General features: G+C 37.2%; 1 protein-coding gene across 1 annotated transcript; it reads right to left on the bottom strand.

The window, feature by feature from the left end:
- Positions 1–9,248: 9,248 nt before the first annotated feature.
- On the bottom strand, positions 9,249–13,955 carry LOC138378471 (zinc finger protein 678-like). The gene is given in 3 exon segments (XM_069463798.1): positions 9,249–9,658; positions 9,908–10,200; positions 13,897–13,955. Coding segments are annotated over 3 exon segments (762 nt in total).
- Between the last annotated feature and the right edge of the window lie 268 nt (positions 13,956–14,223).

Below are 14,223 nucleotides of genomic sequence, written 5' to 3' on the forward strand. Positions count from 1 at the left end.
GAGCCAGGGACCTGGCCCGTTCCGAAGCTCACCGTGGGTCCCCTGTTAGAAGGCGAAAAGAGAGAAGAAAGGAAAAAAAAGAAAAAAGAAAAGGAAAGAAAGAAAAGAAAGAGGAGAAAATGAAAGAGAAAAGAAAAAAAAGAAGAAAAAGAAAGAAAGAAAAAGAAAAAAAAGAAAAAAGAAAAGAAATGCAAAAAGCCAAACCAAAAAACACCAAAAACGCCAACAAAAATGAACAAAAACAAACTACATAGCACCTCACCACACCGCAAGGCAGAAAGATACACAAATCTGAAGTATATAATTCAGCGACTCAATGTTTTTTTGTTTGTTTGTTTGTTTTACGCCTTAGCACAGCTCCGCCCCTTCACATCCGCTTGGCTGGGTCCGGAGCGGCCATTAGATGTTTTTGTTTTTACGCCTTAGCACAGCTCTGCCCCTTCACGCCCGCCCGGCTGGGTCCCGGGCGGTTTCGCAGTGGATTTCAAGATGGCGTCTGCACACCTGCACAGCTCCGAGGGTGGTGGGGATCCAACCTTCGCGCTCAAAAAGGCGTGGCAGCCAGAGGCCGAGAGGGCAAAGGTGCCCGCCGAGGCTGTCCGGCTCGTGAGCCGCCGGAAAAAAAAAGAAAAGGAAAAAAAAAAAAACCAAAAAAACCAAAAACAAACACAAACACAAACAAACAAAACCCAGAAGAAATTTACCAAGAATAAAACATACAGATCGGCGAGCCTATTCTTCTTGTTCGTGTTTTTTTTTTTTTTTTTTTGCCTTAGCGCAGCTCTGCCCGTTCACCCCGAGCGTGGCCCCAGCATATCCCGCACTCCTGGCGTTGGTTCAGAGACCAGCGGAGGGCGCCGGGCAGAGAGAGCCACTCGGCACTTCATGGCTCCCGAGCGGCTTCTCCCTGGCCTTCAAGATGGCGCCTGCAGAGCTCTGGGGCTGGAGGAGACCGGCTCCCCGGCAGGCAGAGACCGCCACTGCCCGGGGCCTGGCGAGCAAGGATGCGCACTGGGGGTCACCGGCTGGAGAACCGCCGAAAAAAGCAGCACGGGGTACGACGCTATTTGCTGTCCGGGAGTCTTTTGTGGTTTTCCGCCCTGGTGCACATCCATCCCTCCTCGCCAAGCGCTGTCTCAGCTGAGATCCCCCAGGTTCCAAGGTAATTTCGCAAAAAATCCTCCTGTCTCCAATGCGCCACGTATCCCTCAGTGATTCTGCGCTGGCCTGGGTCAGGGCTCTATTGAATTGGGAGCGGAGGGCTAGCCGCTTTCCCGAGAGGCTGCACCCACCCTGGCTGGGGGCGGGTGTATCCGACCCGCGCTCCGCTGGCTAGTGTCTGTCCCGCGTTCCCAATTTTCGTTCACCTCAGACCTCACTCGCTCTGTTTGTCCCACGCTGATTCTCCGTGGATTCACACTGCTGTTCCTGTGTGGGAGCGGTCTTCTAGCGTTGTGGCAGGTCCGGATCGATGCCTTCCTTCCCGGGAGCACAGATTCAGGCCGTCACTACCACTCCGCCATCTTTGATCCACTCCATTACTTTTCAACATAGAATTGGAAGTCCTTGTGAGAGCTATCAGGCAAGAGAGCAAAATCAAGGGAGTCCAAATAGGGAAAGAAGAGATCAAACTCTCACTTTTTGCTGATGATATGATGTTATATCTGGAAAACCCCCAGGATTCAACCATGAGACTCCTGGAATTGATTAACGAATATAGCAAAGTCTCTGGCTACAAAATTAATATACACAAATCAGAGGCATTTATATATGCCAGTAACAGTCAATCGGAAAACCAAATTAAAGACTCAATACCCTTCAAAATAGCAACAAAGAAAATAAAATATCTAGGTATATACCTAACTAAAGAGGTAAAGGAGCTCTATCAGGAAAACTATGAAACACTGAGAAAAGAAATATCAGAACTTGCAAATAGATGGAAAAATATACCATGCTCGTGGATCGGAAGAATCAACATTGTTAAAATGTCTATACTACCCAAAGTGATCTACAGATTCAATGCAATCCCTATTAAATTACCAACATCATTCTTTACAGACGTAGAGAAAATAATTATACACATTGTATGGAATCAGAGAAGACCCCGTATAGCAAAAGCAATTTTAAGCAACAAAAACAAAATGGGAGGTATTAATTTGCCAGACCTCAAACTATACTACAAGGCCGTGGTTCTTAAAACAGCCTCGTACTGGCACAAGTACACAGACCAGTGGAACACAACAGAAAATCCAAATATAGAACCATCCTCATATAGTCACCTAATTTTTGGCAAAGTAGGAAAGAATATACTCTGGGGACAAGAATCCCTATTCAATAAATGGTGCTGGGAGAATTGGTTAGCCACTTGTAGAAGACTGAAACAGGATCCACAGCTTTCACCTCTTACAAAAATCAAATCACGGTGGATAACAGACTTAAACCTTAGGCGTGATACAATCAGAATTCTAGAAGAAAATGTAGGAAAGACTCTTACAGACATTGGCCTAGGCAAAGAATTTATGAAGAAGACCCCCAAGGCAATCACAGCAGCAACAAAAATAAATGAATGGCACATGATTAAATTAAAAAGCTTCTTTCTGCACAGTCAAAGAAACAGTCACGAGAATAAACAGACAACCTACAGAATGGGAAAAAATTTTTGCATACTACACATCAGATAAAGGACTGATAACAAGAATCTATTTAGAACTCAGGAAAATCAGCAAGAAAAAATCAAACAACCCTATCAAAAAGTGGGCAAATGACATGAATAGAAACTTCTCAAAAGAAGATATAAGAATGGCTAACAAACATATGAAAAAATGCTCAACTACCCTAATCATCAGGGAAATGCAAATCAAAACCACAATGAGATATCACTTAACCCCAGTGAGAATGGCCTTTATCGAAAAATCCGAAAACAACACATGTTGGCGTGGATGCGGAGAGACAGGAACACTCATACACTGCTGGTGGGACTGCAAACTAGTGCAACCCCTGTGGAAAGCATTATGGAGGTATCTTAAACAGATTCAAGTAGACCTGCCATTTGATCCAGCAATCCCATTATTGGGCATATACCCAAAGGACAAAAGGTCATTCTGTAACAAAGACACATGTACCCGAATGTTTATAGCAGCACAATTCACAATAGCAAAGATGTGGAAACAACCCAAATGCCCATCAATACATGATTGGGTTAGTAAGCTGTGGTATATGTATACCATGGAATATTACTCAGCTATAAGAAATAATGGAGATACGACATCTCTATGGTTCTCCTGGAGAGAGTTGGAACCCATTCTATTAAGTGAAGTATCCCAGGAATGGAAAAACAAGCATCACATGTACTCACCAGAAAATTTGTTTCCCTGATCATCACCTAAATACACATCTGGGAACGACACCAATCGGATATCAGACTGAGGTTGGGGGTGGGGGAGGGGATGGGTGTATGCCTATACCATCAGTGCATTGCACACCATTTGGGGAATGGTAACGTTTGAAGGTGCTTACTCGGGAAGGGGGGTGGGGAAGGGAGGGATTTATACCTACATGATGAGTGCAACATGCACTATCTGGGGAACAGACACGCCTGGAGCTCTGACTTGGGGGGAAGGGCGGTACATGGGCAACGTATGTAACCTGCAATTCTGTATCCCCCATAACAATAAGATGAAATAAAAAAAAAAAGAACAAAATGGGAGGTATTAATTTACCAGACTTCAAACTATACTACAAAGCTGTGGTTTTTAAAACAGCTTGGTAGTGGCACAAGTACATGGACACAGACCAGTGGAACAGAATCAAGAATCCAGATATAAAACCATCCCCATGTAGCCATCTAATCTTTGACAAAGCAGACAAAAACATACTCTGGGGAAAAGAATCCTTATTCAATAAATGCTGCTGGGAAACCTGGATAGCCACATGTAGAAGACTGAAACAGGACCCACACATTTTACCTCTCACAAAAATCAAATCACGGTGGATTACAGACTTAAACCTTAAGTGTGAAACGATTAGAATTCTAGAAAAAAATGTGGGAAAGACTCTTATAGACATTGGCCTAGGGAAAGAATTTGTGAAGAAGAGCCCAAAGACAATCAGAGCAACAACAACAAAAAAATAAATGGGACCTGATTAAATTAAAAAGCTTCTGCACAGCCAAAAAAAAAAAAAAAAAAAAAAACCTGCCATAAGTGTAAATAGACAAACTACAGAATGGAAAAATTTTTGCCTGCTACACATCTGACAAAGGACTGATAACTAGAATCTATTTAGAACTCAGGAAAATCAGCAAGAAAAAATCAAACAACATATCAAGAATTGGGCAAAGAACATGAACAGAAATTTTTCAAAAGAAGACAGAAGAATGGCCAACAAACACATGAAACATATTCGTAACATCTCTAATCATCAGGGAAATGCAAATCAAAACCACCATGAGATATCACTTAACTCCAGTGAGAATGGCCTTTATCAAAAAATCCCATAACAACAAATGTTGGCATGGATGCTGAGAGACAGGAACATTCATACACTGCTGGTTGGTGGGACTTCAAACTAGTGCAACCTCTGTGGAAAGCAATATGGAGATACCTTTTACAGATACAAGTAGACCTACCCTTTGATCCAGCAATCCCATTACTGGGCATCTACCTAAAAGAACAAGACATTCTATAACAAAGATATCTGCACCCGAATGTTTATAGCAGCATAATTAACAATTGCAAAGATGTGGAAACAACCCAAGTGCCCATGCATCAATACATGAGTGGATTAATAAAATGTGTTATATGTATATGTATACCATGAAGTACTACTCAGCTATGAAAAACAATGGTGATATAGCGCATCTTGTATTTTGTTGGAAAGAGTTGGAACCCATTCTACTAAGTGAAGTATCACAAGAATGGTACTCACCATCAAATTGGTTTCAATGATCATCACCTAAGAGCACATTTAGGAATAACATTAATCGGGTGTTGGGCAGACTTGGGTGGGGTAGGGGATGGGTGTATACATACATAATGATTGTCACGCTCACTGTCTAGGGGATGGACACATTTGAAGCTCTGACTCGGGGGGGGGTGGTAAGGGCAATATATGTAACCTAAACTTTTGTACCCCCACAATATGCTGAAATAAGAATAAAAAAAATTAAAAAAAATATATGCTGAGACAGTCAATGATAAGTGTTCTTCACCACAAAGGTGATAACTATGAGAATTAAAGCATCTGTTAATTAGCTAGAATAAGCATTAGACAATGGGTGTGTGTGTATGTATATATATTTCAAAACATCACATTTTACATGATAAATACATATAAGGTTATCAATCAATTAAAAAAATCAATAAAAATCTTTGAAGTATAGCATTGTTCTAAATGCTGAGCCTGGATCTTTGTCATGAGCTTAACTGAACAATATCAAAAATATAGAGCTTTAGTGCTGTTTTTGTCATTCTATTTGTCAGTCATAAGCAAGGGAACTCTGATATTTACCAGCAGATTCAGAATCCAGCACAGAACATGAAAAGGGCTTTAATGCTTTTATTTTAAGCTAAGGACAACTGGACTTCTTGGTGTTGATGATTATGGTATGGAAGACACTAAAGAGATATGTGGTGCTCACTGTCCCACCTCTGGCCACTGTCAGCACAGAAAAGAAGATTGCATGCCAAATCACTGATGAAATTTTCGATCAAAAAGCTGCCATGATCCGAGATTCCTCTAGAAAGAATGACCAAATTGTTGGCCAAAGTTAGATGAATGAAAATGTACTGTACGAACTGACATAAAGTCATGTAAAATAAATTCTCTAAGATTGAAATATCAGGTAAAGAAAGATTATTCCAAATTTTAAATCCACAGAAATCATTGTATTAAATTATAAAAATACACTGAAAATACAGACTCATAAGTAGATTCCAGATGGATACATATGTTGTACTATAAGTAATTGATAGAAAATTAAATTCAAACTTCTTCCTTTACCTAAACTCTCTATTAAAAGATGGCCAAGTTCTGATGTTTCTTTATATAGTGCTTACCATATGCATCACAAACTTATTAATGCTTTATTTATTTTAATTATTTTCATATATATGACATTATATGTTAGGATCTAATAACATTTTGCCTTTACAAAGCAAACAATACTGAGTTCTTGATTTAATCCTCTGGCATTCAGAATTGTTTATCTTTCTTTGTACTTTAAGGCTCTTACTTTTAGCTTAGGACACTGAATCTCTCTAATCTTAAGTAATCAGAATGCTGCATGTGTAACATATAAATGGCCTCAAACTCTCTAGTTAAATTATTTTTTCACCAAATTAAAAAATACTGAACTTCTCATCAGAACTTTTAAAGTACTGTGTGAACTGCCAGGGGGTCAGTACAACAGTGAGAAAGTTGTAGCCCAAGTATAGGCAGAAAGAAGAATGGCTTAGATATATTTCTAGCAGGGAATGAAGATAAAAAGATAGCAGAAAAACTGGAGATAATTATGAAATCAAAGAAGCAGAGTTTCCACTTATAAATTCCAAGCATTGGTTGTTCTGTAGGCCTCTTCTCTCCACCTGCAAAATCAGTGCCATTTTTTCACCCTGGACATTTCCAATGTCTTACCTAGAGCCACAAACTCTTTCCCACAGAAATATTTACTGCTAATTATAAAGCATCTATTACATACATAACACTGTCCTGTACTTGTTCCTTCTATTGAAATATCAAAACAACCCCATAATTTATAAATCCTTCTTAGTGTTTACCTGAACAAATTAGCTGACACAGTCAATAAATCAATTAGGTCAATGACAAAAAGTAAAAGAAACAGTGACCAAAAGTACTTTCAATACACTCCCCAAATTTGAAGGAAAATATAGAATGTGCTAAGTAAATAAAATGAAATTGATACACTGTGGAATTACACATACCTTCAAATTATTTTATGAGGACTATTAAATTTTATAAAAATCATTCTTATAATTGAAGTGCATATCATATAAAGAATACTTAATGAACTTTGAAATAATAAAATTATACATCAGGCCTAGCATGAGTAATAAGCATGTAAGAACAGAGGACTGGCATGGGCAGGTTCTGAACCAGAAGCTTTAGGGTTTTAAACAAATTAATTCAACATAAAGCAAAAAAAAAAATTGCTTTTAGAATCTTTGAAGTTTCTAGTTTGCTAGTAAATTCTCAACACTTTTGAAATTATCTATTTTTTTCCAATATTTCTTCTTTTCTTTTCAAAATAGGTATACATCCACATTCACACAAACATTACTACTTACTCTGTAAATCTATTACAACTAAAGTTCATCTTAACCATGATGTATTTGGATGTTTGATTCCATGTAAATAAAAAATGTGTTTATTTGTGCTTTACTGGCTAAAGAGGTTGCATGTTGAAAGAAAAATGTAGAATAAAATGGAACAAGTAGTCATTCAGTGTTCAGAAATGGATGGCTTTTCATTAAATGGACAATCTTTATTATAAGCATTACAGTAACAACGTAATTGCAAAAATAATAAAAAATAATAAAAATTTTGGGAACATTATTCTTCGAAGTATTAGAAATTTAAAGCCACTGAAAAAAGGATCACAAATGATGTCATTTTAGTGTGTAACCAATTGTACATTTTTACAATCCATTACCTCCAACTCTGAGTAATATCAGACAGGTTAACGTTAGTGTCAAAATAACACTTCATTCAATCTACGTTTGACACAATAGAAACCTTATTTAACTTAATAAAACAAATTAAGTTTACATGTAATCTAAAAATATTTCAAAATTCACTCTATTTCATCATTGTAATTTGCAATTAGTAAAACAATTTATTTCTAATATTGTAATTGTTTCATTCTGATTATAATGAGGAGAATATTAGTCTGTATACCTACATTACACATCACTTGAAACACTGTTTGTTAAAAGTCAACCACAAAGCACCTCTCCATTTCATACATGTTACATTTCAGTGATTTCAATTTTCCATGGAAAAGTACATGAATGATGCCTACTTAAGACAGAAAGACTTCTAATAACTGTGATGCAGCTACCATTAACCACATACATTCACATGCACACTAGGAATGAAAGCATAGCACCTGCTGCTTTGAGAGTTGAATCACATCAATATTTGCTTGCAAAAAATGCAAAAAAATATACTTTCTTATATTTTCACCCCACCCTGACCAGAAAGTATAATTTACATGTAATTATAACTCTCAAATATCTCTCTCTTATTTAAAACTGACATACAAATAAATAATCTAACTATTTTAACTGGATTATTCTCTATAATCAACAACCTGGTGTAAAGAAATGGGTGAATGTGTTAGTGTCTTAGTGCATTGTACTGTGAATCCTCTGATATCTATTTAGACTTGATTTTTTATTAAATCTGTTCCAAAATTTATTATATATGTAAAGTAGTTTTAAGTGTCAATTCTGTGTTGTTCTCTAAGGTATACCTTTTCCATAAATCTTTTTTCACATTCATTAAATTTGTAAGGTTTCTATCTATTAAAAATTTTCCGATGTTGAGCAATGCTTGAGAAAATATTGGAGGGTTTCTTTCAGTGTAAGTTCTCTCATGTCCAATAAGATCTGCGATAGAAGTAAAGGTATGTTCAGTGCTCTACATTAATATTGTTTACTTTCAGAATAAGTACTGTTGTGCATTTTAAGGCTAATGCTTTGGGAAAGCACTTCCATAGACATTACATTTATCTCACTTTTATCTAGTATGATGTCTTTGATGTTGAGTAAGACGTGAGCAGTTATTGAAGGCTTTGTCACATTCTTCACATTTGTAGGGTTTCTCTACAATATTAATTCTTTTAAGTAGAGTAAGGTATGTGTTCCGGGTAATGGTTTTGCCACATTCTTCATATCTGTAGGATTTCTCTCCAGTATGACTTTTCTTTATGTACCATAAGGTGTGAGCACTGGGTAAAGGCTTAGACACATTCTTTACATTTGTATGGTTTCCCTTCACTGTAACTTAACACAGAGTAAGGATTGAGTACTGGGTAAACTTTTTACCATGTTCTTTACATTCGCATGGTTTCCCTCCTGTATCAATTCTTTTATGTAGAATGAGGTCTGTGCACTGGGTAAAGGGTTTTCCACTTCTTCATATTTGTAGGGTTTCTCTCCACTATGAATTCTTTTATGTAGATTGAGGTCTGTGCACCGGCTAAAGGCTTTGCCACATTCTTCACATTTCTATGGTTTCTCTCCTGTATGAATTCTTTTATGTTCAGTAAGACGTGAGCAGTGGGTAAAGGCTTTGCCACATTCTTCACATTTGTATGGTTTCTTTCCTGTATGAATTCTTTTATGTAGAGTAAGGTGTGAGGACTGGGTAAAGGCTTTGCCACATTCTTTACATTTGTATGGTTTCTCTCCTGTATGAACTCTTTTATGTAGAGTAAGACTTGAGCACTGGGTAAAGGCTTTGCCACATTCTTCACATTTGTATGGTTTCTCTCCTGTATGAATTCTTTTATGTTTAGTAAGACTTGAGCACTGGGTAAAGGCTTTGCTACATTCTTCACATTTGTAGGGTTTCTCTCCTGTATGAATTCTTTTATGTTTAGTGAGGTCTGTGCACCGGCTAAAGGCTTTGCCACATTCTGCACATTTGTGTGGTTTCTCTCCTGTATGAATTCTTTTATGTTCAGCAAGATGTGAGGAGTGGGTAAAAGTTTTGCTACATTCTTCACATTTGTAGGGTTTCTCTCCTGTATGAATTCTTTTATGTTCAGTAAGGTGTGAGCACTGGGTAAAGGCTTTGCTACATTGTTCACATTTGTAGGGTTTCTCTCCTGTATGAATTCTTTTATGTAGAGTAAGCTTTGTGCACTGGGTAAAGGCTTTGCCACATTCTTCACATTTGTATGGTTTCTCTCCTGTATGAATTCTTTTATGTTCAGTAAGATGTGAGCAGTGGGCAAAGACTTTGCCACATTTTTCACATTTGTATGGTTTCTCTCCTGTATGAATTCTTTTATGTTCAGTAAGACTTGAGTACCGGGTAAAGGCTTTGCCACATTCTTCACATTTGTATGGTTTCTCTCCTGTATGAATTCTTTTATGTTCAGTAAGACTTGAGTACCAGTTAAAGGCTTTTCCACATTCTTCACACTTGTAGAATTTCTCTCCTGTATGAATTTTCCTATGTCCAGAAACATTGGAGATGTGGTTAAAAGTTTTCCCACATCTATTATGCCTGAAAATTCCCTCTCCTGTAGGTCTTTTTTTATGTCTATTTAGATTTGAAAATTTCGTAAAGCCTTTTATACATCTGAATACTTTCCTATGGGTAGTTGACAAACATTGGGTAAGACCATCATAATATACTTTCTGCCTCTTACACTCATTCACACACTCCCAGTCTTCTCTTAAGTGTATATTTTCAAGGCCACAGGTTTCATATAGTCTCATTATTGATTTCTGAAATGAGTCTTTTATGCCCTGCTCTGGCACCAGGTCTCGGGTGCAATGAGAAGACAGTTCTGAAAGAAATGAAAATAACAAAGTATCTCACTAACTGGACTCAGGTGAATATACTTCACAATTTGAATATATAAAACTATACCAGGCACATTGGCAAGAAAGCACAATAGAATACCATGGTCTTACTTCCATGATAGATGTATGACCTTAAAAATATACTTACAAACATGACTTTTTGAGAAATCATAACTGCTAATAGTTCATAGCACCTCATATGAGAATGACACCAAGAACCAAATGGAACTGGAAGGAAAGTTTGTTACATTTACCTAGCAAAGACCTTCCTCATCGCTGATATAGAGGAATCACGTTAGTAGTAAAATCCCATCTCCTGGACTCCCTTTCAAAAGAGAATGAAACTATTGGCACATATGGCCATACATCTGGGTTTTTATGGCCTTTCCACAAGCTGGTTTCTGTCTTCTATGATAACTACATAACTCTCTGGGAAATGTGTGTACATATCAAAAATAAAATTCTGCAGTATAATAATGATGGTACAAAAACATTTATTTATGCTATAAAATTTGAAAGACAAAATTGACAAAGAGCATTACCATATGTTAATTGATATACAATGTAAAAAGACATAATTATTGACATCAATATCATAACATTGGGGGCAGACATAAAGATTAAGAATTTTTCTATGCAACTGAAGTTGAGTACTTATCAGTTCAATGTATTTTGCAACTTCAAAGGATTTTAGGGAATTCTCACTGTGAATATCAGGAAAATGTTTATAGAGATACACAAAAGAAGGTAGACAAAGAAACAAAATATGTCCCTAAATATTAGTGGCACATAATGCAGAAGAAAAAAAGAGGAAAGAAAGAAAAAATAGTAACAAAAGTTATATAAAACAATTAATATTAGGGAAATTATAAGTCCTTCCCTTTGAGAGAATTATGTAAATATTTGTGTACAAGTATTTCCAGTCAGAAGACACAGTTAAATAAAGGGATTATAAAATCCAACTATATTCTCTATAAAGAGACTTTACTTCATATCTTGTGAAAACAATAGACTAAAACTGGCAGGATATAACAAGATAGACCATGAAAACCTTAAGCATATAAGAGCAATGGAGTTCAAAATTATATTAGGCACATTATATTTGAAGTGAAAAATGTTACAGTTTATAAAATATATTTTAGGCCAAAACTTTCACAAGAGATAAACAAGGACATTTAATATAAAAAGAGGTCATTCACTGAGAACCCATGAAAATAATACATATATATGATATCTATCTTTATCTCATATCAAGTTTCGCAAATATATAAAGAAAACATTGACAGAATTGAAGCAAGAAATGGACAGCAGAATAATAGAATACTTTGATATTCCACTTTCAATAATAATGAAGCCAGTCAAATTAATAATAAGAAAACAGAAGATTTGAAAACACCGTAGAGCAATTAGACCTAACAGATATATAGAGAACACTCTACAGAATAATAATAGAACATACAATCTTCTTGATAGCTCATAAAACATTCTTCCTAAAAACTACCTGTTTGACCACAAAACAAGTCTTAACCAATTTTAGAAAACTGAAATTTTACACACTTTAATTTCTGACCAGAATGGAATGAAACTGTAAATAAATAACAGAAGAAATACAGAAAAATTCACAAATATATGAAAATAACACTCTTTTGAACAACGTTCTTGTTCAAGGGAAGAAGACTTAATGCTGTGAAGATGTCGATAGTGGTCTACAGATTCAATGCAATTCCTTTCAAATTCTCAATTTAATTTTTTCAAAAAGAGAAACAGCAAACCCAAAAATAATATGGAATCTCAAGAGACCACAAAGATCTGAACAATCATCAAAAAGAGAAACAATGCTATTGGGACCATACTTCCCCATTTTAAAACATTGAAAAAGCTACAGTAGTCAATGAAGTTTTCTACTGGCAGAAAGACAGAAAACTGGACCAATGAATCAGAAAGAAACACAAATATAAACTCTTGCATATATTGTAAAATAAAAAGTTATCTTCACACTCATATTTATTTCATCATTATTCACAAAGGCCAGTAGATGAAAGAAACCCAAACTGCCCTTACCAAATGAAAGAATAAATACAATTTGAAATTTAGAAATAATGGATTATTTCTCAGCTTTAAAAAAACAAATAATCTAATAACACGCACAGTAGAGATAAACCTTGATGACATTATGCTTAATGATGGGATGGGAATATAACTAATGATGAATGCAATGCACACTCTCTGGGGAATGGACATGCTTGAAGCTCTGACTTGGGGGTATGGGTGGGACATGGGCAATATATATAACCTGAACTTTCATACCGCCATAATAAGCTGAAATAATAAAAAAAAAATGATTATTTCCCCAAACTCATAGTAACAATTTATTATATTTTTATATATTTGTATTATGAATTTACATTAACAAACTGAAATAAAACAGATTTATAGAATTCAAAAAAAAAAGTGAGTGGTGTTGTGGGAAGCTTCTCTAATTGAGACAGTGGCCCCAGATGTATTTATTTACCATGGGAACCAGTACTTATGCAAATTGATTCTCCCTGGTTCAGCAAAATCCAATATGGCAGTTCTCCAGGGGAGGTTTGGTGGGGGAACATTGACAGACCACTGTTTTCCTTTTCTCCTCCACACCCTCCCAATGGACACGAACTTTCATTCACTGCCTGATTTTGAAACTGGGACCCTTCCCCAATGCTTCTCATCCTGTTGACTGTGCTGTCAGCAGGCACATGCACCAAGTGCCTGTCAATGGGAAGATCACAAGCTGAGCTAGGTGAAAAAGCACCCATAGCACTGAGAGCTGGGCATCTCAGCACAGAGAATTCCAGCATCAGCTATGGTGGCGAGAAGGGGCCATGGTCTTCCTGTAACACTCTCAGGAAGAGTGAGTGCCAGGCCACCCTCCTCCTCTCTGAGTTGCAGCACCAGATACACTTTCCAAGGCAGGCTTGGCTGGTAGTTTGCACCCCCTTGCCGAAGGCATGCTCAGTCACTCACTGGAGCTTTGGCTGGAAGTGTGCTACCCGATGCCCAAGGCAGGCTTAGTCACTCAGTGCAAGGTGCTTTGGCAGTTGCTATGGGGGGAGTGTGGTCACACAGCTATGAGAACCTTAAGCCAAAATTACTTCCTGGGATGCCTGGAGTGTATAAGAGCAGAGGAGGGGGTGTCCAGGTGCAGTGATGCTGGCTCTCTTGTTGCTCATAGCACACTCCCATGGGATGAGAGACATGCATCCTATTGCAGGCCTGAGGTACCTGGCTGGGGGAGGTCAAAATCCCTTACTTTTTCCCTGAGCTCCAGAAGTCCCGTGATTTTGTTTGCACCAGTTCCTACCTTTTATCCTTCTCTCTTCTTAGCTGCTCAGTACCTGCTGTTAGTGTCCCGGACTCCATTTGTTTCAGACTGTATGGTCCACTGCTAATCAGTAATCATCCTGCACTCCCCTCTGTTAAATTCTCAACTGTTCTACTAGAATGGTCCGACAAGCCTTGATTCTCGTCAGGGATCTTGAAGTCTCCTACATGATTATTTCTCTTACGCCAATATAATACACATTTGGCAATAAAGAACCGCTGAAATTATAATTTTTATGACTACTCACCCAGTAAAGATAAAAGAATTATAGATCACATTTCAAGAAAACAAATAAGTACGTTTGAA

Source organism: Eulemur rufifrons, chromosome 30, assembly GCF_041146395.1.
Source record: "Eulemur rufifrons isolate Redbay chromosome 30, OSU_ERuf_1, whole genome shotgun sequence".
NCBI classification, from domain to species: domain Eukaryota; kingdom Metazoa; phylum Chordata; class Mammalia; order Primates; family Lemuridae; genus Eulemur; species Eulemur rufifrons.